The sequence below is a fragment of the Parasteatoda tepidariorum genome, chromosome 3, assembly GCF_982258835.1.
Source record: "Parasteatoda tepidariorum strain Cologne lab strain chromosome 3, Ptep-v5.0, whole genome shotgun sequence".
NCBI classification, from domain to species: domain Eukaryota; kingdom Metazoa; phylum Arthropoda; class Arachnida; order Araneae; family Theridiidae; genus Parasteatoda; species Parasteatoda tepidariorum.
Window position 1 is genome coordinate 75606151 of NC_141757.1, and position 27411 is coordinate 75633561.

The 27411-nt window shown below is 28.6% G+C and overlaps 1 protein-coding gene across 5 annotated transcripts; it reads left to right on the forward strand.

Moving 5' to 3' along the window:
- The first annotated feature begins 12 nt into the window (after nucleotides 1–12).
- Nucleotides 13–15743, forward strand: LOC107448728 (voltage-gated hydrogen channel 1). 5 transcript variants are annotated; one of them, XR_015432610.1, is made up of 6 exons: nucleotides 164–298; nucleotides 1153–1354; nucleotides 3281–3379; nucleotides 5480–5699; nucleotides 6737–7130; nucleotides 14757–15743. XR_015432610.1 is itself a non-coding variant. In XM_016064030.4 (5 exons), exons 2-5 carry the CDS (start codon nucleotides 1193–1195, stop codon nucleotides 6982–6984), a joined length of 729 nt encoding a protein of 242 aa, XP_015919516.1. In that variant the 5' UTR covers nucleotides 13–157; nucleotides 1153–1192; the 3' UTR covers nucleotides 6985–15743. The 5 variants fall into 5 exon arrangements, 4 of the variants coding, with proteins under 4 accessions (XP_015919516.1, XP_015919513.1, XP_015919512.1 ...); XM_016064030.4 differs by lacking the exon at nucleotides 164–298 and adding an exon at nucleotides 13–157 and having other exon boundaries at nucleotides 6737–15743; XM_016064027.4 differs by having other exon boundaries at nucleotides 56–194; nucleotides 6737–15743.
- Nucleotides 15744–27411: the final 11668 nt, after the last annotated feature.

Genomic DNA, 27411 nt, shown 5'->3' on the forward strand with positions numbered 1-27411 from the left:
CATTCAATTTTTTTTTTTTAAACAAAATTAATGCACAACTCAGAAAACTGATAGTATGAAAACAATAACAAATGAATAAAAATAAATAAATAAATAAAATATAAAACACGTGAATGTCTTTAGTCATTTCCTCCCTTCACCTCCTCACATTTTATATGTCAGTTTTCATTGTTTATGTTGTGACTGAAATTTGTGTAATGCTATTTTGTGTAATAAATGGCTAAGCCTGTAAAGATTAATTTTTATAAAATATTTTTTTTATAAACTGAATTTCGGGGAACTCCGGATGTTGCTTGAGGTTACTCAGAATCTATTTTAATTTTGAGGAAAGAAATTTAAAAGTTAATTACTAAAGATCACTCCCACAACTAAATTTTAATTTGAATTATCGGTGCGCCTTTCTTATGTGAATTCAATTACAATCCGTATTATTAAAATAATGCATTAAATTCTGCCAAAAGATATTTAACTCACTTTAATTTACCATAGTTAATCTAAATTTCATTAAAACAAAAGTAATAATAGATGTTTTTATACAGGGTCCACTGTAGTAGTTCTATTTAAATTTTAAGCATATAATTTGTTTTTAAGTTGTTTTACTTAAAGAATGATATTTACGAAGATTCTATGTAATTTTTGTAGCCTATTGTGTATACAATAAGAAGAACTCAATTATAATATTAATTTAATCAATTTTGGCAGGAAGTTGTTCAACTATAAAAATCAGTGATCTGTCTAGATTTTTCTGAAAGGTACCTGTTTTGTGAAAATTTATGCGCTATTTGTGAAAAATTATATTAAAAAATCAACACAAAAATATGAATTTATCGTTTCTTTAAGGGATACAAAAATAAAATTTTAAGAAAAAGTATTTTGTGAAACTATTGTTTTTCCTAAAGTTGAATTTGTGAAACTACCTTTTTTCCTAAAGTTAAATTTGTGAAGTTACCGCTAAACGGTAGTAAATTCGGCCTGGACAGGCCCCAGTAAATATAGACAGAAAGCTATGCAATTATAATCTACATGCCCCTATCAACTTATAGCATATTTCTGAATTCAACGTAAAATCTTTTAAGATTTTGTGCAGTATTAAAACAATTTTTTTAAATATTTGAATTATATTGATTAAAAGTTTAAATTTTATTTTCCTAGATACCTCTAATCAAATCAAGTTAATTCTTGCCAAGTTAGGATGGAGCGTATGAATAATCTAAATAAAATTGCTGAAAAAGAGAATTTCAGAGAAGATGGTACTAGCTCTGTCATGTCAGATACTGATGAAGACCCATCTTTACGAACGTATTTAACATTCCGAGAACAACTCCGCCACATCTTAGAATCGCATAAATTTCAGGTGAAATGTTATATATTTTTTTCTTCTAAAACAGTGTTTTTTGTTTACTATTCCAATATTATTATATTATCATTCTAATTATTATTTTAGTATAATTCTATTGGTTTTTGCATTTTCATCAAAGTAAAAAAACCTTTAATCCCTTATTAAACAGCCCCGTGGGAGAATTTCAGCAGCACGGCGACATTGTCGCAGAATGTTACAGTTCTTTCAGAAAGATTTTTCTTTTGAAAAGTGAAAGAAAAATTACTTTTCTTTTCTACGGAAATATACATGTAATATTTGAATCATGCATTTAAATAATCACTTTTTGACATGCTCAATTTATAACAATTGTATCATAAATCGGTGTAATGTTTCTATTGTACTTTCAGCTGTTATTAATATTGATTTTCACCTTAATTTTAAATATCCAGATATATTTCAAATAATATGAAAAATTCGAATAGTGCATTTCAGTATTTAATATTTAAGGTAATAATTCTATCGAATTTTCGTCAGTTATCGCTATTGATTTCTAGATAGTTTTTAAATCTGATACTTTTTACGCTATATTATTTATTGCAAAAACGTAATCTCGAAACTAAACACACAATTGAAGAGCCCAATTCGCTTGATTTCGTTGTCAATCTTTTTTTCCGCAATTACTACTACGGATTTCATGGTTTTTAATTATTTTTTTTAATGTGATGATTATTTACAAAATGCAAAGAAGGAAATAATTTGTGTGTCCCCCCCCCCCACAAGATGCAGGAGTATCACCCATAATATTAGAATAAAAAATTATTACATGCTGTATTAAAAAAAAACTATCTAGTTTTTTTTTACCCTGTAAACACAGCGCTTTTGTTATTTTAAATTTTTAACATATATGTTTGTTATTATTAAAAGTATATTGCAGAAAGATATTAGTGATAGAGTTTTGTCGCCGATAGTTCAAAAAAATTCTGCCATAGGTCTGCCACAAAAATTCTGTCACAGTCAAACCTGTTTATCATGAAAATTTTTAAAGAAATATTTCTGTATTGGTATCTGTGCCAAAATAATTGTTGTGAGAAACTGAAAAATAATCTCTGAAAGGAACTAACCCGAAATGGGTAACTCATAGCCAAGCTTTGCAAATCTTAACTTGCTTTTTAAAAAAAAAAATTTTTTTTTGCAAGCTTAAAATACTTTGGCGATCGAAGTTGGGAAGAAAAGACAGATGTTGATATAGAAATTTTGCGATCTAAATTTAATATATTTTCCATATTAAAATATATCCTTTGAATTTTATCAAAAGTAGTGCTAAATGTAGAAATCTATGCCCAAAGATAATTTTTTTTCAATAAAAGAAAAATTCTTTGGTCCATAAAAGGATATTGGAAAATGCATTTAACTTTAGCCACTATCACCGTGAGATATTATTCTTGCCTACCTTAGAAGACTTATAGAAACACGGAAAGACATATAAACTCATTGAAAGAACTCTTTTTACTTTTAGTTCCAAAGGTATCTATGTATGTTAAAAAATGTAATGGATGTATGTATAATTTATCTATTATACAATTGCATTTTCTTCAAGAAAGCATTTTGTAGGGAAGTGGATACTGTTTTTAATATTTTAAATATTTTCTTTGGAGAATTTTTAACTGTAAAATAGTTTTAGGAGATAAATTTTAATAATATAAGTGAATATTTTTTAATATTTGGAGAGAATATATTTTTGAAGTCTTTTTGGCGGGGATTATTTTTTTAGTCAAACTTATTACATTTTAAATATATTTTATATTTCATATTTTAATGTGAAACAATCTTCATAAATAGAAACCTAGTTCTTTTCCAGCCAAGGCAGTAGAGTTTATGTTAAAATAAAATTGTTTCATTCTAATGTTTTTTGAAAGTTGTCATTATTTTGTTGCCTTAATATTTATATTTGTATTTTAGATAGGGATCATTGCGTTAGTTTTACTTGACAGTTTAATCGTCATTACTGAATTGATATTAGAGGGAAGGCATGATGAATTACACAGCAATATTCCACATGTAAGTAGTAATATTTCTTAACAAGTTTGTTTCTTCAAGAATATGCTTCTTCCTTAACGCAGCTTGTTTATAGATTTCAGCACTTCATATTGTTATTAAGGTTTCAGATTAAGTTATTTATGTGCTTAAGGTCAATCATTGTTGCATCATTGTGCTGAACATATGCTAATAATTATATGCTGTTGAGCACTATTCTTATTATATTCTTTTAAGTGGCGTACATAGACTTAGGTTCACCCCCCCCCATCTGCAAGATATATAAATGTCCCCTATCTTAGACTTAATAAAACAGATTTTTTAAAATAATAATCTGGACATGAATACTATTAAGAAATATTTGGGTATTTTTAATCACTAGAAATTATGTATTTTAATTTAAATTATTTTAATATTAAATTATAAGGAATTAATAGTTGCGAAGGGCGGAATTTTTTTAAAAAAAAGTACTGAATTGGAACATTAAATACACTTACCGACTTACCACATTGAAATAATATATTTATTTTAATAATGCAAGGGAATAACTCTTTCTTTTACAATAATTATATTTAATGTCTAGTTAATAGTTATTTTTATTTGTGAAGTGAATTAATGTCTTATGAAAGGAAAAATATTTTAATTGTAATTTGTGAAGTAGTGAAGCACAATCTTTTTCAATGAAGGGTTGATTGCCCCAGTATGTAGATATGTTGACAGTAATTATAATAATTTTTATGTAAACATCAGTGTTTCAGATACAATTCTTTTCATCAGTCAATTTAATAATATATTTACATAAAATTAAATTCTTATAAAAAATTATAATTCTTTTTTATTATCTTAGTTCATTGAATTAATTTTCTTTTTTAATAGTCAACTTAATATATTTGCATAAAATTAAATTCTTTTAAATATTAAAATTCATTTAAAACTGAAGAAAACCGAACTGATACTTATCAAAATGAATATATTTCCTTTTTATCAAAAAATAGATTTATCGAGAAAAAAAAATATAAAGAAGCGAAAAAGTGATGGTTTTTTATCACATCACGTAAGACTAAAGTGTATTTTAAAACAAATTTACTCTAATTTTCTTCAATGAAAGTCAAAAATAAAAAATTGATAAATATTTTATTAAACAACATAAATACAAATTGAATATTTTAATTAAAGAAATTGAATGGGGTCTTGTTGTAGTTCATTTACGTCGCACTAGAGCTGCACAATGGGCTATTGGCAACGGTCTGGGAAACATTCCTGAGGATGAACCGAAGACATGCCATCACAATTTTGATCCTCTGCAGTGGGGATGGCACCCCCGCTTTAATTGAATGGGGTCTAAAATGATTTAAAATAAAACAAAACGCATTATTGCCCAAAATAAAGATACATTCAATTTTGATTCTTTTCTGAATATTATTAGTGAGTTATAAGAGATTTTATGAAATGAATCTTAAGTCTTATAACAGTTTTTTAAGCATTTTTTAAGTGAAAAAAAATTTGAAACCAAGTTCAAAAACAGTAAACAGTTTGAAAGCCCACATTCTTAAATTCCATTTCCAAAGAAAAGTAACATATATATATAACCAGCTTTTGAAGTGCTACCGTGGACTGCACATCAAAAGCTGGTGGGCTGCTGGTTGTGCTACCCTAAGTGTATCATTACTGGATCATGACCCACAATCCTTGTGCGCCTTCTCGCTTCACGGGAGTTGCACAGGTGTTATTTACAGCACTGTTTCTTTTGAAATGATAGATAATTTTAAGATTATTTAGCTATTAAACATACATTAAAAATAAAACTCCTGTAACTAAAGATCATGCAGTTCAAGACTTAAATCATGTCAACCAAGACTTAAAAACAAAAAAATTAAGGGGAAATCTTAAAAATAGGTGAAGTAAAAAAAAATTATTATTAATTTATTATTATAAGTTTTATTTTCTTTTAAAATATATAAATATTGTTTTAGCTTTAAAAAAACTAAAACAAGTTAAAAAAAATTGTAACAGCAAATAAAATAATCATTATAGTTACTGATAGATTTGATGCATTAATTCTAATAGTTAATGGATATCATGCATTAATTATATTTTAAATTAACATTATTTCTTTTATTATAGGCTTTACATTACATGAGTATTACCATATTAAGTATCTTCATCATTGAAATTTTAATTAAAGTGTATGCTTTTGGTCTGGAGTTTTTTCGTCATAAACTTGAAATTTTTGATGCATGCATGGTGTTCCTATCATTTGGTCTTGACCTTACGTTTTGGAATCAAACTGGAGTTACTTTGATAATTGTTCTTCGTCTTTGGAGAATTGTTCGAATTTTGAATGGTAAAATTTTTTAATTAATTATATGTATACTCATTTGATTTTTATTTAAACAAAATATTTTAAATCTTTCTTCTACTTTTTCTTAATTTTAACATCTTTTTAATCAATTTGTTTCTAAGGCTTATGTTAAAGATATAAAAACGATATTTATCTGATTAAAGAAGTTTTCTTTTTCTTTTCAAAGAAGATATAATAAAGAAAAGTATTCAAGTAGTTATAGATGTTCATGCATTACTACTATGTTCATGCATTACTACATTTCCATTTTTTATTTTTATCTGTTCATATAGTAAGTTATTTGTAAATATTATAATTGTTGATAATGAACAAAATATGCTTCCAATTTTAATTTTCTTTGTTTATTTAAGCATACCAGGGCTATTTTTTTTAAAAAAAGGGGTGGGTTAAAGGTGAACAATTTTTATTAATGGGTAATAAAATGTGTTGTTCATTTGCAAAGGATTATGTTTTTAAAAGTCAAGTAATTTTCAATATATTTTAAAATATTCACAATTATTCTACATTTTTAAAAAAAAAAAATTCTAACAACAAGCACATCGAATGCCTTTTCAACAAAAAATAGCTGATGTCAACTAGCAGGCAATTTTTTAATCACCATTTGTTATATTTAGTTGCCCCATGGCTAGTTTGGACCATTAATTTTGCCTTACATTGTTCTTGATTTTCTTTATTTTTATGTTTTATTCTTTCTTTGTGGCATTTAACTTTGTATTTTTCTCAAAATGTGATCAGATGCAAGAAAAAAATTGTAATCTAACTAAGAATTTTATCAGAGGTCTTCTGTTTTTTCTTCACAAAATTATTGTAAAATTTTTTTTAGACATATTGAATTTTTTCTAGGTTTAATTTCATCAATATACTGTTGCAAAGTTGACCCATAATTTTTCTAATTTACTCATACATAAATTTAAAGCTACTTTCTTTAAATGCACCAAACTATTAATTAATTTGAATTTGTAAATTCTTCGAAGTTTTTAATTAAATAAGTATTTATGGAAACTTTTCTTTGTATTTAGGTATAATAATGTCTGTTAAAATAGAATCTGACCATAAACTTTCCAAAGAAAGACAATTAAAAGAAGGTGTTGAACAAGAACTTACAAAATGCCGTCTCTATTCAAATGCTTTGGAACAGGAAGTTGAAACTCTAAGGTCTCTTCTCAAGAAACACGGAATAAAAGAAGTGCCTCCATCTGTTGTCTCTGACTTTGAACAAAATACTATTAGTGTTGTTGCTGAAGTAAACCAAATATTACCTGTTTGAAGTAATTTCTATAAAGTATTCTCTCAACATTGAAGTAATAGAATTTCATGAGTCTTACTAATCTGTTAATTTATGCCTCAAGTTATGGAATTCAGGATGCTGTTGATGTATTCAAGTTGATTGTTTAGCAGAAGTTATATCTGCAAGTAATTATGCCAAATTAATTGTTATCTTTGATATTATATTAGACTGTTTTTGGATTTGATCAGATTTTAATGATTATTATCCAGTTTATTTGGGGATAAGCCAAGTCGTGTATTGATAATAGATTTGTTATATTGGTGTTTCTTGTAGAGAAGTATATTTTTTTAAATGTTTAAAATGCTATTAAATTGTCTTATTTCATATGAATATTTTATATACAATTTATTTCATAATAATGTTTATCATTTTTAAATTTTATATTATTTTATAAGTACTATGCAGAATCTCTTCTATCACTTTATTTTTTTTCTTCTTTTATTCATGGGTTTCTTCTTCCTAAATTATGCCTATTTATAAAGTGAAATGGAGGATAATGATATGCTTTAAATGATATATATTATACTCTTGTTATTTAATGCTTGTTGCTTTTGTCATTGTAATGATACTTATTTTTATATTTATAATGAATGTTGTGCTAAACTGCTTGTGTTAATTAACATTTTAATGTATTAATTTCCAAATTCCAATATCAATCTTCAAACTCATGTTTGGGTGGACATGGAAATCTATTCTCTGTGCATGATTATCAGTGATTGAAATAAAGAAAGACAAACTTATGTCTCGGAAAAATATTCGAGATGTATGATAGTTATGATTTTGGATGAGCATTTAATGATCTTAAGCAGGTATTTGTTTATTCTATTACAGTAGAACCTCGATCGATCCTTTCTCATTGAACTATTCATTATTCATAATGGGTATGGAAAAATGATGAATACGGGTCAAATTAAAATAATAATTACTTAAGAAAGTATGAAAAGTAATAAAGAAGTAATAGACCTAAAAAGTAATAAATGTTTGATAAGTTTAAAGAACTTTAATTGTTAAAAATCTGTACTTACATTAAATGCAAAAGAGTGATGAAAAATTATGTACTTAAGGTGCAAAAAAATATGAATATTTAAAAATATTGGTTTGAACTCTTTTTTTTTTCTTTCTCTTTCCTCTACACAAGCAATAAATTTTCGACTTTTTGCAATGGATTGCTGATCATTTTCTGTAAGTTCCTGTGATTGCAGAAAGTTCTGCAGATATTAACACTAGTTGTGGCACCATTTCCCCATTTTCATAGCATCACTGTGCACTTCAACTTCTGCAACCATTTCTAGTATGGGCTATAAATTTCAACATTATTATAATTTGATGCGTAAACAACAAATGAGATGTTTAAGGAGTTTTCTTCTTCATCCTTAGTATTGGGAGTTATTTTTTTCTTGAATTTTTGTTTTAAATGTCAGTAAAATTTCTGAACGACTGATTCAAGAAATCTTCTAAGTTTAAAATAAAAATGATCTAACCGGGTTTTATTTACTTTTTTAAAAATAGCATTTGTGATGGGACCATTAAATAAGATGATACATACGAGAACACAAACGATGCAGGAAGGATGGATCGAGATTTGACTGTATGTATTCTGAAGAGGCTAAAGCTTATTATCCAATTACATTGCTCTGTAATTAATCTGGATTACAACTTACACATAAATCTGGATTAAAACTAACAGTTTTGAATATATTTTGTAGTGTCTTAAATCATAGTATTGATTTAATATTCTAAGTATTATGACTCTTAGCAAAATTATGAAGGATTTACTTTGTTATATACTACTTTCTCTTTATATGTTGTAAGTAGTGCTGTTTTTGCTTAAAGTTTTGAAAAAGCAGGAAATAATGCCCGGAGAGTTAAGAATAATCTTATATATAATAAATTGTTTTATGATATCCTGCTCAAATAATTGCTCAAAATATTTTTGCCAAAGTTGTTTTTTGTAAATGTTTACTAATGTTCCCTACATTTTATAATAAAATGTCTAACGTGTATGATAAATATGAAAAAAAAAAGTATGAAATCTGCAATGCAATATTTGTTTACATGTTCTTGTTTGTGGAAGAAAATTGAAATGTTGAACAAATATTCTTGAGTTAAGCAAGATTTTGCAAGAACGGTTAAGTAATTTCTTCATGCCATTTATTTCATCTTCAAAAAAATTTTTTTTTTCTAAATATTTTTAGGAGCTGAGAGATTAAAACAGTGATCTCAATTAAATTAGGTAATCATCAGTTTAAATTCAATTCAAGAATCAAATAGATCAAAGTAGAATCAAATTCAATCAAATAGGGTAAAAATAAAATTCAAATTAAGTATTAGAATTCTATATATTAAAATTCTGCTTAATATTTTTTTAAAAATTTAATTTTTTAATTACCACTTAGTAAAATATTCTTCATTGAACTTTACAGGAAAAAATAAACTTTTTTAAAACTTAATTTTTTATAGTTGGGAAATTATGTGAGTGATAATTTAAACTGAAATAAGTTTAGGAAATTAAAATGTTCTTTTTTTTAAGTTGAATTTAAATATATTTCCTTATAAAAACACTAAAAATTCTAATTAATCGGAATTATCAATCGTGCTGATTTCATTATGTATTAATGCAAAAAAAAATTTTTAGATTAGTAAAATAATATTTTATAATACAGTATTCTACATTTATTAGAGAAACAGTTAAAAGTAACACATATTATGAGGAAATAAATCCAAATAAATAGCTGTATAAAAAATGAGTGATTCATTGATTGATTGTGCTTTGTGACTTGACATATTTTTTTTGAATTGTTATATATTGACAAACATTTTAAGGAGTTATGTCCTAAATATTTTTCTATTTATTGTTAAAGTATTTTTCTAAAGTGTATGGTGTTTGTTACTATTAATTGTTTCTACAAACTTCAGTATCTTGATTTTTATTTTATATTTTTTTAATCCAATAACACACATACCTGTTAATAAAACATACAGTTTCAGTGCTTATTAGCATTAAAATGTTTTATAATATTCATAAAAAGTACAGTACTTTTTTTACAAATGTGTCATATTTAATAATGAATTTAATTCTGGTTTATAAATTTTTAAATGATATTTATTTTGCTACTTAATGTGTGACAACTTTTTATTTAAGTGATTTCATATTATTTTTCCATCAAGAAGTTTGAAATGGAAAAAAATAATTGTTCTTAATTTTCTTTCTTTTGGGTTTCATTTTACAGTTGTTTATATTCAAATGTAGAAATATTATTTGAAAGCATTAGTACAAATGATAACTTAAATAGTATGCAAGAAATAATATTAGAATATAAGAAGATTTAAATTACGTCACATCACCATGAAATCTCAGTGTTCTATGATTTATCATGTTATTTTTTCTATTTAAACTAATTTACTTTTCACATTGGTCAATGTTACTGTTACTCAAATAGGATTTGCCAACTGTAATATGTAATAGTTGTTGTTATTAATAATACTTGTGACATTATCATTATTGATAATACTCACATCACTAATTAGTTCAATATTTATTGTTATAGATGATTACATTATTGGCAACCTTATATAATTATAATATTAATAATATAATCTTACTCTCCATTAACCCTTTCGCGCCGACTGTCACATATATGTGCCAGTAAGAAACGCACTCACTTCCCGGCTGACACACCTGTGTGCCGGAGCGTTTTCTCGTTCACCCCCGGCCGTCACTCATTTCTGCCAGCGTTTTGGAACATTTTAAAAAATAAAATTTCTTCCAAAAGATGGCATTGTATGTCCATATGGTTTCAGATACAATGTAGATTTGATCTTCTACTCAAGATGAGAGTACATTCACGTGGTTTTTAGGGGGAAGGAATGTTTTATGACGGCTCTTTAAATTCACATGTGGTATTTGTTTACAGTAAGCAGGGGAGGTTTTTTTTTTCGCTACTTTCGATTTTCGGTTTAGTTTTTAGTGGATAGTTAGATCTTGTAGATCCCTGTTTTAAAATTTTTCCTACGAAGAAAGAACTTTAAGTCATATATTTAGTTTTCAGATATGTAATGTTAAATGTTATTAAATGATAAGTACATAATGAAAATAAAATGTGTAAAATATATATTTAAACAAGAAATAACTTAAGTGAATAAAGTATCCAGAGAAATATATATGAAGCATATGTCATTTAAATATTCTACAGAATAATATTAAACAACGCGTTGATATTTCGGTAATTTCATGGAATTAGGCTTAACAGCAAAAAACCCTCCGGCCCTGGAGAGACACATGCGAGAGAGACTGCCGGCCTCAGCGGTAAGCGCGCTTCCCCTCGCGAAAGGGTTAAGAAACATTAAATAACGTTTATCTGTCTTTTCAGTACTGGGCAATATTGAAATCTGGATTTATTGTCAAAAAATATAGATATTCCACTATTTATAGGGATATTTTTCCATTTTATTAACATATTATTTTTTTTTACATTGGTTACTATCTTTGTTATCCAAATGAGATTTGTCGAAATTCACAATATCATATTAGATAATTGTTAACGATAATATTTCTGATATTATTGCGTCTATAAATATCACGGTATTGTCAGGTTAAGTAATTATCATTTCTAATGATACTCACAGCACTATTGTATTTGGTTTTTACCAAATACAATAGTGTCGATAAATATCACATATTTGAATACTATCCTAACAGAAGGTATTCACAATGTATCTTGAGAATACTTTTTAAATTATTATTACTAGGACCTTTAAAAAAAATCGATATTTCATGACATATCCCTCAGATATGCTGTTTGTATCTAACAAGTTAGTTCCAAATATATTTTTATAAATCCAGTATATTTTTAATAGTAATAGGCATAACGTTTGATAAATATTTTTTTAACGTTTAGAACTGACATGTTTGAATGCACAGTTAAGAAGTGACTTTTACGTGTAAAAATGTTTATATTAATGTTTGTTATCGTACAGTTACATTCTTTGTAAAGTTATTTTGCTAGTTGTCAGTTTTCTATCTAATGGAACTATACAAATCATCTATTTGTAATTTATTGGGTGCAGTCAATAGATATCGTGTCAGATGCTATTTTATATTATTTATTTGGTAGGACTCAGAAATATTGTATCAGAAATATTTGCCCCATTATTACAAAAGTCAGAATGCAATGCTGGTGAAAAACAAATCGCTAATGTGTTTGAACCAGTTGCTAATGTAGGGGAAAGTCTTGTACTTTGGACCACATATACTAGAACAAGTGTAATGCTTTGGTCCCCCTACGGAATAAATTCAGCTTTTGGTATATGCAGTTTATACATATAATCAATGTACTATCTGCTGTGTTGTGAACCATATAAGGTTTTCCATGCATGTGTTAGAGAACTTTTTTTTGTTTTTGATTTTCAACAATCAAATAGTTCTTTTCAATCAGTTTAAGTTGAAAATAAAACCCTTTAAAAATAACATTTAAAAACAGAATTAAGGTAGATAAGTATCAAAATGTCATTTTGATACTTATCTATCTGTTTAGGCAGAGGGGTGCGACTGTTCTTGTTTTCCAGTGGCGCCATACGTCACACCCATTTATAGGGCGAAAACATTCATTTATCCACAGATCGTCATTTAGACCTGAAGCAGAGATCTATCAATCTCCAATCCAGTACCCCCAGAGGTATTGATTTGTTATGGGAATATGGAGGACTTTGCTACTTGACAGATTTAATGTGCATTAGTCACCATTTACTACACGGGGTGTCTTCGGCCAGTGGGGTTCGAGCCAACGAGCTCTCGGACATGGGCCCAGCGCCGTACCAACCGATTCTATCATTTGTGGGGTTATTAGCTTGTTGAACAGTAAAGAGTTTCTCATAAGTGAAAAGAAATCTCTATCGGCACTCTCTTGATCCCTATTACTGAAAATTTCAATAAGCATTTGTGCTCTTGCATTGCTGTAAAAGGTAGTCACTTTGAAACCAATTGAATTTATTAGTTAAAATCTGCTCTTATTTATTATATTTTGTTAATTAATTTATTTTTAATCAAGTTATATTAAAAATTGTTTGTCTGGGTTTTGAACTCTTAATTTGCTTTTGCTGTATTTGCTTAATTTGCTTTTGGTAAATAATTAAAATGTATTTAAGCATTAAAATTAATTTAGACATAAATCAAACCAATAATGTATTCTTGCCAAAGGTGTCAAAATAAAGTTAACAAAATTGCCTATATTCTTACTGAACAATTGACGTGTACAATATTGAAGTGAAAAAAGTAATATAGAAGTAATAAATATGATTAAAATTTAGAACTAGAAAAAAATTAGTTTCATAGATATTTCATTTTCATCAGAGCAAATCTGTTTAGAATGCACCACAGATATGAATTTATAGTGATATTAACTTCACACACTGAAGTAGATCAAAGGGAAATGGGGATGAACAAGAGAATCAATTTCGGAAGTACTGTCAGGAGTAAAATTACAAAACTCCTATTCATCTATATCTCACTTAAGTGCGCTTGTTAAAAGTTAGAAAAACTTGGTTTTTAGATAAGTGCAAAAATTTGTAAAATTTTTTTTCTTCAATTTATTTAAAAGAAATTATTTTTTCTCTACACTTGTGCAATTTTATGTTTAGGATATGACATTATATTTTTGATTTACTTTGATTTTTAATGCATAATTTATTTAAACTGTTATACTTTGTATAGTTACAATTTCAGTCATAGTTTCAATTTAAGCTGTTGTCGCATAATTCTTAAGTTTGGATAACTCTGAATTCATTTTTTTATAAGAGACTTGTTAAATATGTTTTTGAAGTGTGTGTGTCTTAAAAACTAATCATGTGAAATTGCTGCACCATAAACAGAACTTCTTTGCTGTGTTTTTAATATATGATTTTGGTCTGATGATGATAAATCTTGTATGATTTACCAGTCATTGTTGTTAAAGAATTTGTTCCCGTAAACTAAAACAGCTATGCCAGGTTTTTAAAATATTACTTTTGGTCTCTGGTAAGTCCCTAAACTTCACAGTGAAAGAGATTTGTTCCCATTTTCGTTTTACTCGGGAAATATCAGGTTATCAAAAACAATCTTGAAAGAACCTTACAAATCTACTCCTATGTAGAGTACTTATATGTTTAAACCTATCGCATTTAAAAAGAAAACATTAAAATTTCAAATGATTTCAAGAAAACACTTCTTATGTAATCCCCCATGCAATCGTCCAAAGTTTTTTGTACATTTTCTGATTTTAAAGTATTATTTTTGAAGGAAATAAAGCATATCAAGATTTTTTTGTTGATATATAGCACACTGATTAGTAATTTTTCCAAAATCTATAAAATAACCTTTATGTATTTGTTTAGTTTTTTTTGTATGTTGTATTTGTTTAATTTATATTAATTTTCTTATTAAAGTGTGACGCAATATGAGGAGTTAAAAATTATAACCTACAGTTGTTATCTATGGAATAGTGTAACAACCCATAAAACTTCAATTTCCTTTCTTATGTGCTGTATTTAAATGTATTTTTTTATCAACTGCAAAGTATAATAAGCTGCAATTATTTTTATGTATGAGATGTTTTAATGACTAATGATCTCTTATTTATTTTAAAATGGGTTAGTTTTTACTAACTCATTCATGTCTTTTTGATTGTGCATTAGTGTGTATTTCAAAAAACTTTTTAAAATTTCAAGTTGATAAAAATGTGTTACTATGATCACATATTTACTGAATTTTTTTTTAGTCAAATCGAAAAATATCGACAATCTACTGATTATATATATATAACACAATAAAGAGACAAAGAAAAGGGAGATTGACAAAGAAAATTAAGAAAAAATAAGTTTTATTTATTATTCATGTATGTATATATATATATATGTGTGTGTAACGTAAAAAGCTTCAATTAATCTTTTTATGTTATTCCTTTTCTGTAAATCCTTTTCTTAATTTTTTTATTTAAAACGAAATACTTTCTCACACTTTTAAATTCTCATCCTGTCATTTAATCTATTTTTGGTTCAAGTATGCATTAATTAAAAGTAAGAGATTTTGCTCTTTGTGGGAATCGCGCAACTTATTTTATAAACCGATTACAATTACTAAGTTTTCCCTTATTCCCTAAAACGGGACATTTTACCGACTTTTTGCAAGAATTTCCCAAACTTTTATTAAAGGAGACGACAAGTTTGTGTCTCTTTCTCTCTTCTCATCATCACATAATGATTAAACAAAATAAATGTGCTCTTTTTAAAATTCTGTGCCTGTTTGTTCTGCTCTCACGATTGCCACCCTTTCATATATATATACATACATACACGTTCATACACATATATAATGCCTTCGAATTAGAAATTGAAAAAAAAATAAATAAATAAATGCAAATTTTTTTTTTAGAAGATTTAAGTTTTACATTCTTGAAGGTGAATTTTTAGGACTATTCTGGAAAACGTAAATATACATCGACAACTTTATATCAACTTGAAATTTGGAATATAGAAATTAAAAAAAAACATCTGTGACATACACCCTTTGTGCATTTTTTAAATGAGTAATCTCCATCATTCAGATGCTTAATATTTATTTGTGTTTTATTTTTAATTATCATTTAAATTATTATGTTAATTAAAAATATGAAGCTTTGTTACAATCATATATTAAAATGTTATCAATTATTTATATGAATCATTTGTTTTCTATTTATGATCAAATAAAAAAGTCTTAATCTGTTTTTTAGTTTTATTTGATATATTTATTATTCCTTGGGATTAAATATTTGGAAATTGCTGCTTATTTTTGAAAGAAAAAATTACTACTTGAGAAAAATTCTATTGAGAGAAAAGGTGACACAATGAACAATTTCTAAAATTCTCAAGTGCCCCAAAACCCTGACAAAATGAAAGCAGCCCATTCCCCCCCCTCCCGTTTCATTCCTTTTTTGATAAAATTCGAAATATAACAAATGCATAGAATCATACAAAATTTGCCATATAGTTTTCTTTGTGAATTTTTAATTTTTGCCTTCGAAATTATTTGGTTTATAAAATTAAAGATACGAAATAAAAAAAAAATTGCGTTCGAAATTATTTGGCTTATAAAATTAAATAACGATACAAAATAGTTAAAATTTTGCCGATGCATTGATCTTCATGTTTGAAACAGCTGTTTATACGTACTTTTCAATTAGTGCTTCTTAGAAACAAGTTTTAAATTTTATCTATTACATTTGAATTATATGTTAAATCTATTATATTTTATAATCAATTATATTTTAATTGTTATACTGTCAGATTAATTGTTCATAAAAAAAAGGAAAGCATTAAATTTAGGTAGAATGAATAATTTTAAACTATGACTATTTCTTGCGTAAATATTGCTTAAATTATTTTATTTTGTACCAGAGATGAAATTCTTGAAATAAAATAGCTAATATAATGCTTTCTATTATATTTTAAATTTACTAGAAGATCAGTCCACGTACCTAATAGGCAGGGCTGGATTAGCCATTAGGCCAGACTAGGCCCTGGCCTGGGACCCCCTTAAAATTTTTTTTTCGAAAATGAATTTAAAAAAACAAAGATTTTTAAAAATAAATCAATTTCAAATATATATTAATAAAATACGATAATTTTTTTTTAGTTCCAATTTAACAAAATAAAGTAAAATTTATTATTACTATTTATTTTCATTTTAAATATGCTTTCTTAAATGAAAAGATGTATAAATACTTTCATTTTTGAATTAAAAAAAATATATGAGAAAAGTTTCCCAAAAATTTGAATGGCCTAGGGCCCGCGTACGCTGAATCCGACCCTGCTAATAGGTAATTTTCTAATAGTCTATTTTGCATCTGGTTAATCTAATTTTATTTCCGTCTTTAACATTCGGATTTAATATAATAGATGGCAGCACGTCCGTAAAATTGTAGCATATGTAAAAAAAAAAACATAAATTTTGTCTTGTTAAAAAAGCCGATAGACAGCAGCACTAATTGTATGCGTTTTGGTTTCATAATAAATAATATATATATTTATAAGTTCAGAAAGTATAATAAATAAAATGAAACTTAGTTTATTGTTACGAGTTGAAAATAAGTATATTGAAAAATAACTTTCTCTCTTTCTGGTTTTTAAAAATAGAATCTGCATACTTATATAATTTTGTTTACTGTTTAATGATAAAGTTAACAACTGGAGATTGAGTTAAAAAAGAAAGATATATTTCTTTTTAAAACTTTCGTAGGATATTATGCTTGTTTATTCATTGCAGTAGAAGTGTTAAGCATCACTTTATGCCTTCAAGAGGATATGTTATAACATGATAAAGTAATAAAGTTTCGAGTGTTTTTCGAACTTTTATTTTTGGAGTATTTAAATAAATGTGAATTTAATTTACTTAATTATGATAATTATTTTTGAAAATAGTGTTTAATAAATATAGAAATATGTGTTTGTTATCTAGGAAATTAATAAAAGTTAATTTTGGTAAATCAAAATATGAATGTCAGAAGTGGGGTTCGAACCCACGCTCTCTTTCGAGAACCAGAGCTTAAATCTGGCGCCTTAGACCGCTCGGCCATTCTGACTTCAACTGTTTGAAGATTTTAATTATTTAAAACATAAAAAATGTGCATTCTGAGAAAAAAATTAAAGAAAGGTTAAAAAAAAAAAAAAAAAAAAATATGTTGGATAATTCATTATATTAAAATGAAGAACTTTTTCTAGATTATTAGTTTTAAAGAATTACAGTTTTTAACGACTTTAAAAACTTTAATGTTTTTAAAGTCGCATTAAAAAAATACTTTCCCCTTTATTTAACTTTCCGATTTAATTTTAACTTTATATTGGCTATGATTAGGTATAACAGCCTTAATACTTCTTATTATATTTTTTACTTTTTTTTCAAGTATTAATGTAATTAAAAAATATCTGACGATTTCAATTGCTAAAGAACTGATGATTTTTATTAAATAATTAATAATTAAGGAAGTCCGTTTTTCACATGGTTTCAGAAAATTTTTCACTTAGTTTCGGATAAACTTTGCCGAAGCCATGGTCGCCATGCTGACAGTCCATAGTCCATGCTGCTGCTAAAGTCGCTGAACTGTTTGTGCAGACACTTGTAGTCTTGCAAATGATTTCATCTGTACGATCCCTTAAGGCTATGTGGATAACATGTCTGTCTTCTCGGCTGTTAGTGATGGGATTCCGCTGAGATCCTGCACTGCGTTTCATATGACTATGACCGTCATGAACCCATCAATTCTATATTCTGCTAACACTTATGGGATCTCGACCAACGCGAGCAGCAATACTTCGGTAAAATAAACCGCAATCCCGGTAGGCCACAATTCGACCTCGATCAAACTCAGACACGTGCTGGTAGGCATTTCTTCTTCCTACACGAGGCATAACAAAAATTTTTTTACCCAAGAACAACGCTCAAATTAAATTACTGCATGAGAAACTTACTGTCGAATCTCTTCTTTTATACACATTGTAGGTGCCGCTACCACCTTCTGCTTTGCATGAAAGCGCTGATAAGCTAATCATTTGCATACTACAACATGCTTAATCCGTCCTACAAATTTCACATTCGTGGTGTGCCGCCTTTCTAGTGTAGCAATTTTATTAGCCAGTAAGTAATAAAGAATGCCTCATACGATGTCTTTCAATATTAAATCAAAAGCTTAAAATAGATATCTCTTACTAATTTCAAGACGTAGAAATTGTTCTCTCGCAAACAGCCATAAAAAGTCAAATGCCAATTAAAAGATTATTTTCCGAAGTTAATGGGTAATAATTCTTAGAAAAATATGCTTTAAGAAAATCCCAAAAATTCCCTATCGTCAGAATGGCGTCATCTTTGGAACATATCAAAATCTTTAAATTTTCCCGTTTGAATGACGTTTGATTAAACTAAGGATATTCTTGCAACCAATTCCCTTTCAGAATCCCTGCTTAAGTAGCCAGAGCTATAAAAAATTCGTGCCTTTTTTATGATGTAACTGCTAGCAAAATTTTCGGCCCGAATGGTAAAACTCCAAGCCCTTGCTAAGAAACCATGCTCCTTAAGAATTTATCATAAGATGCTGAATAAAACTTAAAAGAAACCAACTTGTGCCTCCTATGTGGAAATGACTTGTGTTTTCTTCAAATAAGACCAAAAATTCTTATAAGCTGGCAATTCGGTATTTCTTGGGAACATAAAATAAAATTCAAAATATATTTTTAAACATCAAAAAAAAAAAAAAAAAAAGGAAGAAACTTTTGAAACGCAATTACTTTTTTTATAACAGCAAAAAAGAAGATGAAAAGAAAATTAATTATTGAACTTATATTTCACCAAGTTCCTGTTGATGTAATGAAAAGCCAGACGATTCCTTATAATTCCCTCCCAGAAGAAGTAAATAGAAAAATATGAAAGTGGGTCATCAAATCAACGAAAAAAGAAATTTAAAGTACTTTATCGTTCTTTTAATGTAGATATACAAGCGTGGATAAAGTTAATATGAAACAATAAATTTCCATTCAAAAGTTCTTCGAATTTTAAGAATCATCGAGTAGGCCATTTGGATAATTTCAACTGCTTAGAATCATGTGATATCTACACTTTATTGAAAATTCAATCAACAGTAACTGTGGAAAAGTATTTCTCGCTGCTTTCCTTCCGGGTATCTTCACGTAAAATGTTAGAGTAAAACTTTTATTCCTTGAATTATTATTATTTTTTACAATATTATGTGGATACACATTATTCTTCTAAATGGGTAAATTAATTTTAGAAAAAATATTCATTTTCCAAAAAGAAATTATTTTTTGGTTTTAAAAAGAAGTACATTTGTTTCTTTGTATTTAATTGGATATTATGTATTAAATATTTCGTGAAATTATGCATCAGGTTTCATATTAGAAATTGTTCATAAATTTTAAGAAGTGGATTTTCTAAAACATGATAAGCTAAAATGGTACGAAAGAGTTAAGTATATATTAATATTCTCTTATTGTTTGCAGTATTTATTTTTGCATTATTATTACTTGTATTATTATTTACGAAATTTTTAAGGAGATTTACTTATGAAAATAAGAAGGAACAAATAAATCATGAGTGTGATATCGATGATTATCATAATAATATTGAAGGTAATTGTGGAATTTATAGGAAGCCGGATTCCGTTAATTCTAAAAGTATACAGGCGACATATATAATAATTTTAATAATACTGAAATTTATGTAAATGTAGAAAAATATAATTTAAATGTAACACAAGATGTAAATGAAACTGAATTCTAAATTCAGTTTCATTGAGTAGATTTTATTAGAGTAGATTTTTTAAATTTTGAAACAGTTGTTCCACTTTTTAAAGGTGAAAAACATGTGAACGTTAAGTGGTGGTTCGGATTGTTTGAAGATCAGTGGCAGGCCAAATCGTTTCATTTATCTCCTTTGCATAAATTTGTAAGTACTAAAAGGTGTTAACGCGAAAATGCGTTGATACTTCGTCGTAGCCAGCCTAATATTAATTCATTTGCTCAATTAAAAGAATTTTTAATCGATAAATATCTTGTTACCTATATGTTTGAGGCCATATAAGACATCACCAACACAACAGAAGAGATCGGAAGTCAAATTCAGAATTTATTAAAACATAACATAATGAAAGAAAGTTGTTCAATATACTCTGCCCCCTTAACAGTGTTTAAAAATGAAGAAAATAAAAAAAAAGTTGGTTTTGTGTACATTTCGGAAAATTAAATCAGGGGACGAAAACGGATGCTGAACCGTTACCCCTAATAGAATCATTAATCGAGAAATTAACTCAGAGCTCTTTTTTTCAGTAGAATCAATTTAAATTCTGGTTATTGGAATTTAAGAATGCACCCAACAGAAAAAGTAGCAATATCTACACATAATGGGTTGTATGAATGGTTACATTTATCCTTTGGTTGGAAGAATGCTCCAAGCAGTTTTCAAAGAACTATTCGTAGAATCCTAACTAAATATAAAATTAGTTTTGCTACGAACTATTTGTTGATGTATTGATTTTTCTAATAGTTATTCAGAGCATTTAGATCATAGATTCTCAACCTTTTTAACATTGCCGCCCCCTTAAGGAGCAAAAAACATTTCAACGCCCCCCTTTGCGGAAATCCTGTTATTCAGAGGATGGGACTTAGTGAGGTGTGCTGAATTATAAGAGTCAACTTTTTTAAGCAATTTTTTACGCTTTAAATTTTTTTTTTTTTTCTAAAAAATAATATGTGCATTAACTATATAATTTTCTCACGGCAATTAATCGCACTTTATTTGTTATGATAAAGACAAATACGTTTAATGAAAAAAAGTACAACAAAGAAACAAATGCTTGAAAAGAAAATTTATTCTTAATTAGATAATAAAAAAAACGCCCAAAATAATTTTTTAACAGTAAAAAGTAGTATTAACGAAACATTGAAAAACTATGTTAGTGGGATGATTGTATTTAATGGTTCAGAACCAATTTCTTCACTCTCGGTTCAATACTGTTAGTGAGATGAAGACGCAAAACCCCTTGTTGCACAATTTCGAGTCGATTTCTCTTTTTTGTGACAAGATTCGTAACAACACTGAATCCACGTTCAACAAGTTAGGAGGAAGAGGTGATTGATGTTACCTTTAAGCAAAAATTCTCTGAGACGATCACCACTTCAAAGTTTCATTAGTTAAAAGTTCGACCAATTCCTCGTATATCTGAGCTTCTGCTGTTTCAATATTCACAAAAGGGTTTATAATCCATAAACCCATTGAGGGACTTCCAGGAAACAAAACATCTTTAAAACGGTCAGAAAAGTACATGTGTAAAGAGTCAAGGTGTTGACTATGTTCTTTTGCATCATCAGAGCAAATTTCGCCAGCTTGGCTGAACTTATTCCAACCAAAATTCTGCTTCCACAAAATGAGTTTTTTTTAGAAAGACAGAAATGACTGATTTTGTAGGGATCAAATTGAGCTCGTCGCCTTGAAGTGGTAAATTTAAGCCATTAAATTTTACAGATAAATCAACCAAAGTCTTTCTTAAATTATAGCAATCCGCCTCTCAGAGCTACATCTCTGTTTTCAGGGAACGCTTTCACCAGAGTCGAAAAGATTCCAATACCTATTGAGACAGAAGCTTTTGGAAAGCCAGCAAATCTCAGTGTATAGCAGCAAAAGATTGAATTTTTCATTGTTTTCTTACACAGCTGTCTGAATAATCAATCGTAGAGCATTACTGTGAATTTTGCTCTCAGCCGATATGCCTTGACTTGACCTTGTGGCTCATCTTTCCTTCGGTTAGACTCCTCCCCCGAAATCAATTATTTTTCAGCATATTAATGCAATTTCTGAATGAATGCAATGAATCATTGCATATTGCAATGATTGATGCAAACGCTCGCTGAGATTTTTTTCCTACTAAATGCTGTCTGTGAACACAGTGAACAGCTAAAATATCTGGTACCTCCCTTTCCAAAAGGGCGATAAACCCACAATGTCGACCCACCACTGCGGAAGCCTATCAGTGACAATGGACATAATATTCGCAAGAGGAATGTTTTTCTCTTTAAAATAATCTTTGACAGTATTAAAAATAGATTTACCTTAGATATCTATAATCAAGCTTCTTGCAAAAAGCATATCTTGAATAATTTTTCCTACCTTTACAACCCGGACCTATGCTTAAATTAAAGCCTACATTACCTGGCAAGGTTGATTCATCAACTTAAAGGGAAAATTCGTTGGATATCAAAAGTTTGCATAAAGAGTTGCTTCAGCCATCTCATCATTTCGTCGCCGCACTGTATCGTTACTTATGGGATATTTTTTATTACATTGGATGCGGCTGGTTGGTGTAAAACTATTTCTAGAACTTCCTTGACAATCGGCAGTATAAACTCTGCTCCGACGGTATGAGCTTTCCCAGATTTAGCAATAAGTTTTGATATATTATAAGAAGTTATCAAATCATCGTCTCATTTTTGTGATAAGATTGCTAGTAACCCTGAGACCGAGATGCCTTCAGAAACGTGAAAAAAGATGTTCGTGAAAAATAACAAATCTTTATTTTGTTTGTCAGGATGAGTTTTTTGCGAATGCTCCTGCTAAGGGTAAGATATCATTACCTCATTAGATGAAAATTTATTACTAAATAAACACATGGGTAGTTGAGATTTCAACAGTGATTGAACAAATCCCAACTTCAAGTACGGGGCACTGTATTGACACTTCTTTTTGTCAACCAACATTGTTGGTTGCAGCAAAATATGAACGATGAAAAAAAAATCAACCAATTACTCAAAATTAATAAATAATTTAGGATAAAGAACAAATTCGCGCATGTATCTGACCAAATAAACTATGAGATCTAATCGAAACTGGGGGAGAAACGTAAGGAAGCTAGCGAAGGAGCTAGCAAATCAAGCATTCATACTGAAAGCTCATGCACTTTAATTTCCACCAAATGGCTTGAATAAGTCAGAGATGATTCATGCGCTGAGCTGTGTTGGTTCGGATCGCAGAATAGGTGTCCTATAAGTTCGTTTTATTGCTAGTACAAATGGTGTATCGGATAATTTTTATTTATTATATTAATTTAATATTTTTTTCTTTAATATTAATTTTAGATTAATTTTATTTATTAAAGAAATCTTAATTTAATAATTTTATTTGTAAGTTTTAAAATTAAATTTGAATGACAAAACATGCTCATCGCCCCCCTACTGCCCAAAACATATCCAACGCCCCCCTACCGCCCAAAACAAGTTCACCGCCCCTCAGCATACTCCCACCGCCCCCGTTGAGAACCAATGATTTAGATGATATTAAGCAAATTTTTGAAATATGCAAGCAAGAAAATATGAAATTAAAATTTTCTAAATGTTCCTTTTTGCAAGAAAAAATTTATTTTCTAGGATATAAAATAACAAACACCAAACACCAAATAATACTAATATATTTAATATAACACCAAATAATACTAATATAGAAATAATAAAAAAATTAAAACCTCCTACTAATGTAAAGTCTTCACAACGGTTTTGAGGATGCATTAATGTTTATAACAAATTTATAGATAAATATGCAAAATGAATAAAATATGCAAAAGTGGATAAAGTCCACTAAATAATTTGTCAAAAAAGAATACTAATTGGAAATAAATAGTTGAATGTCAACAATCTTTTGAGTTGCTAAAATCAGCCTTGATTAACAAATCAATCTTGAAAATATGAAATCCTTCTTATGATTACCATATATTTGTTGATGCCAGTACTAATGGTATAGGTACTATTTTAAAACAATGTGATGACTCTGGTGTTTTGTATCCCATAGCCTTCCACTCCCGCTCATTGAAAGATTATGAAAAGAATTATTGTATCACTGAGCTGGGATGTCTTGCTATTGTGGATAGCTTGAATAAACTTCATCATTATCTTTTCGGGAAAAAATTTAGCATACATACGGACCACGCATCTTTAGTGTGCCTCAAAAAATTTAAAAAATCTTTCTTCGTAAAAAAAGGATTTACTAAAATTGTAGTACCTTTTTCATTACGGTTTAAATTGCTCATGAAAAATTCGGGCGCATCCTGGTATTTAAAAAAATTTATTAAATTTATTAAATTTACTAAATTTATTAAACATTGTCACACATGTCAAATGAATAAAAAGCCCCGACAAAAAAGATTTGGACTTTTACAATCGATGCTTCCTGTTGATAAACCATTTGATTTACTTGCAATTGATAGTGTTGGTGGTCTTAACCATTATACACTCTATAACAAAAAAAAAAAAAAAAAAAAAAATCGACGCACCAAGAAGCAATCATCCGATTGCTTTAAAATTTCGTATGCATGAATGTTTTGAGCAGATATGGCTGGAACAATGCCGACTGGGAACGTATAGTCTTTAGCGACGAATCCCGCTTCCAACTGTGTCCTGACGATCATCGAAGACGTGTTTGGAGACGCACAGGGCAGAGGGGGGATCCTGTCTTCACTATTGCACGCCACACCGGCCATCAACAAGGCAATATGATCTAAGGTGCCATTTCCTTTGACAGCCGGACCCCTTTGGTCGTCATTAGAGGTACACTTACTGCACAGCGGTACGTCGGTGACATCCTAAGACCTGTTTTGCTACCGTTCCTTTTGCAGCGCCTTGGGCTGGTTTTTCAGCAGGACAATGCCAGACCACATACGGCACGTGTTGCTATGAACTGTCTGCAAGCTTGTCAAACTCTTCCTTGGCCTGTCAGATCACCAGATCTCTCTCCCATCGAGCATGTCTGAGATATGATGGGAAGGTGATTGCATCTGGCACGGAATGTTGATGACCTCGTTCAACAATTGGATCGAATTTGGCAGGAAATACCGCAAGAGACCATCCGGGAGCCTTATCGGTCTATGCCACGCCGTGTGGCAGCTTGTATCCAGGCTAGAGGCGGGTCAACACCTTATTAAACTTGTTACTGTAACTCTGCAATAAATTATTCAATTGTTCTGAAATTTTAATTATTTACTATTCTGTACATTGTCTTCCTATCCACCAATTTTCGTTTCAATTGGACAACTCCTTCTTGGTGCGTCGATTTTTTTGTTATAGAGTGTAATTCCAAAAAAAAAAAAATGATATTTAACCTTAATTATTGATCATCTTACGCTATATATATATATGGGCTTTTACTTCAAAATCAATTACAAAAGAAACTTATACGACGTCTTTTCATCTTTGATAAATCCTAGGTTTTACTGGAAAGATCTAGAATTTACCAAACTTAGGGTTTTTGCTGTAGCTGCGGTAAACACAAGAAGTGTTGAAAATCCTAGATTTTATCGGTACAACCAAGTTTTTACCAAAGTAGATCGGTTAAAACTAGCATGCTTTAATACGATTACATTTCAACTTTTTACCAAGCCTTTACGGTAAACCTTAAGAGTTACCAAAGCTAAGAGTTTGGTAAATTCTAGGTAAAACCTAAAATTTACCAGATTTTGAAATTTTACAGTGGTTTTGTCATTTTTTAGAGAATTTGGGTATTTGCAATAGAGAAACTTTATGTTTTACTCATTGATTTAAAACTAATTGTTTTCAGTGTTTGAACAGAGTTGGAAGACACACTTATTTATATATTTTCTAAAACAACTATTTGTGAAACTTTTGAATTATTAAATTTTGCTAAGTTATAAGCCAATTAAACTACATTATTTTATCCAACATATTTCGAATTCTGAAACAAATCTGTCGAATAGTTTTGAAAGAAATCATTATATTTTTTAGGAAATTAAAGAGAATTTTCAAATTTGGTGGGTAGGTAGTAAAAAACTTTCCTGTGCCTACTCATTTTCTCTTTTCTTTCACGGATGAATTTAACACTCTTGAATCAATAATTCGGTTGAAGTACGTGAAAATGTTTCTATATCGTCATATAAGATCCTGAAAAAAGTGAGTTATGAAACAATATTCGCAATTAATTACAGATATTTATATTGTTTGGAGATTTGATTTAAAATATAGTATCCTTTTTATAATTACATAATGATTTTTCACTATCTGTGCTTGAATCTATGAAGAAAAATACCTATTTAGCATATACTATGGCAGAGGTGGGGAACCTTTTTACCATTAGAGGACACATTTAAATTAGGCAGCAATAAGAGAGGCCGCATAAGCTGATTGACCTAAGAAAGTGACTTTTGTGAAATTATTATAGTTTTTCTATAGATTTAACAATTTATTGCATTATATAGAAAAAATAAAATATAATACTACAAAATTTTAAATATAATATAGTACATATAAAATAATATAAAAATATTATTAAAAAATACAATAAAAAATACTTTTTTATTCACTAAGTTAGTGACTTATTTGGCTTTGTTTTTTGTTTGACAGTAATTGTATATTTGGATCGAGCTTCGTAACACACAGCTTTAATTGATCCTCTAAATGTGCATCTGTAATTTGCGTTTTTAAATTTGTTTTTATTTTTGACATGAGAGAAAATGTTGTCTCGCAACAGTAGGTACTTCCGAAGCAGGAAAGTAAACGGCGAGCATGTTCTCGAAGGCATGGATATTCAACAGCAATTTTCCAGATTTCTATGGGATCCTTTTTAGCGTTAAAAAGGGATTTGATGATATAAATCAATCAATCTTCCCCTAAATCAATTAACTCCATTTGTAGTTCTGCAGGAGCCTCGGATATATCTATTAAAAAAGGAAAACTTAAACTTGAAAAAATTGATATCATTTCACTGCATTTTGCATCAGCAAAATCTTTGCGCAAAATCTACCATTTTGCAAGACACTCTGGATAGAACCATTGCCATTGTCAACTATATTCGCGTAAATTCAATGAGTCATCGTGAATTTCGGCAGAAAGGTG

Coding starts and splice junctions, on each gene's coding strand:
- LOC107448728 (XM_016064030.4), top strand. CDS start 1,193: ATGGAGCGTATGAATAATCTAAATAAAATTGCTGAAAAAGAGAATTTC. Junction 1,355..3,280: donor TAGAATCGCATAAATTTCAG/GTGAAATGTTAT, acceptor TTTGTATTTTAG/ATAGGGATCATTGCGTTAGT. Junction 5,700..6,736: donor AATTGTTCGAATTTTGAATG/GTAAAATTTTTT, acceptor CTTTGTATTTAG/GTATAATAATGTCTGTTAAA.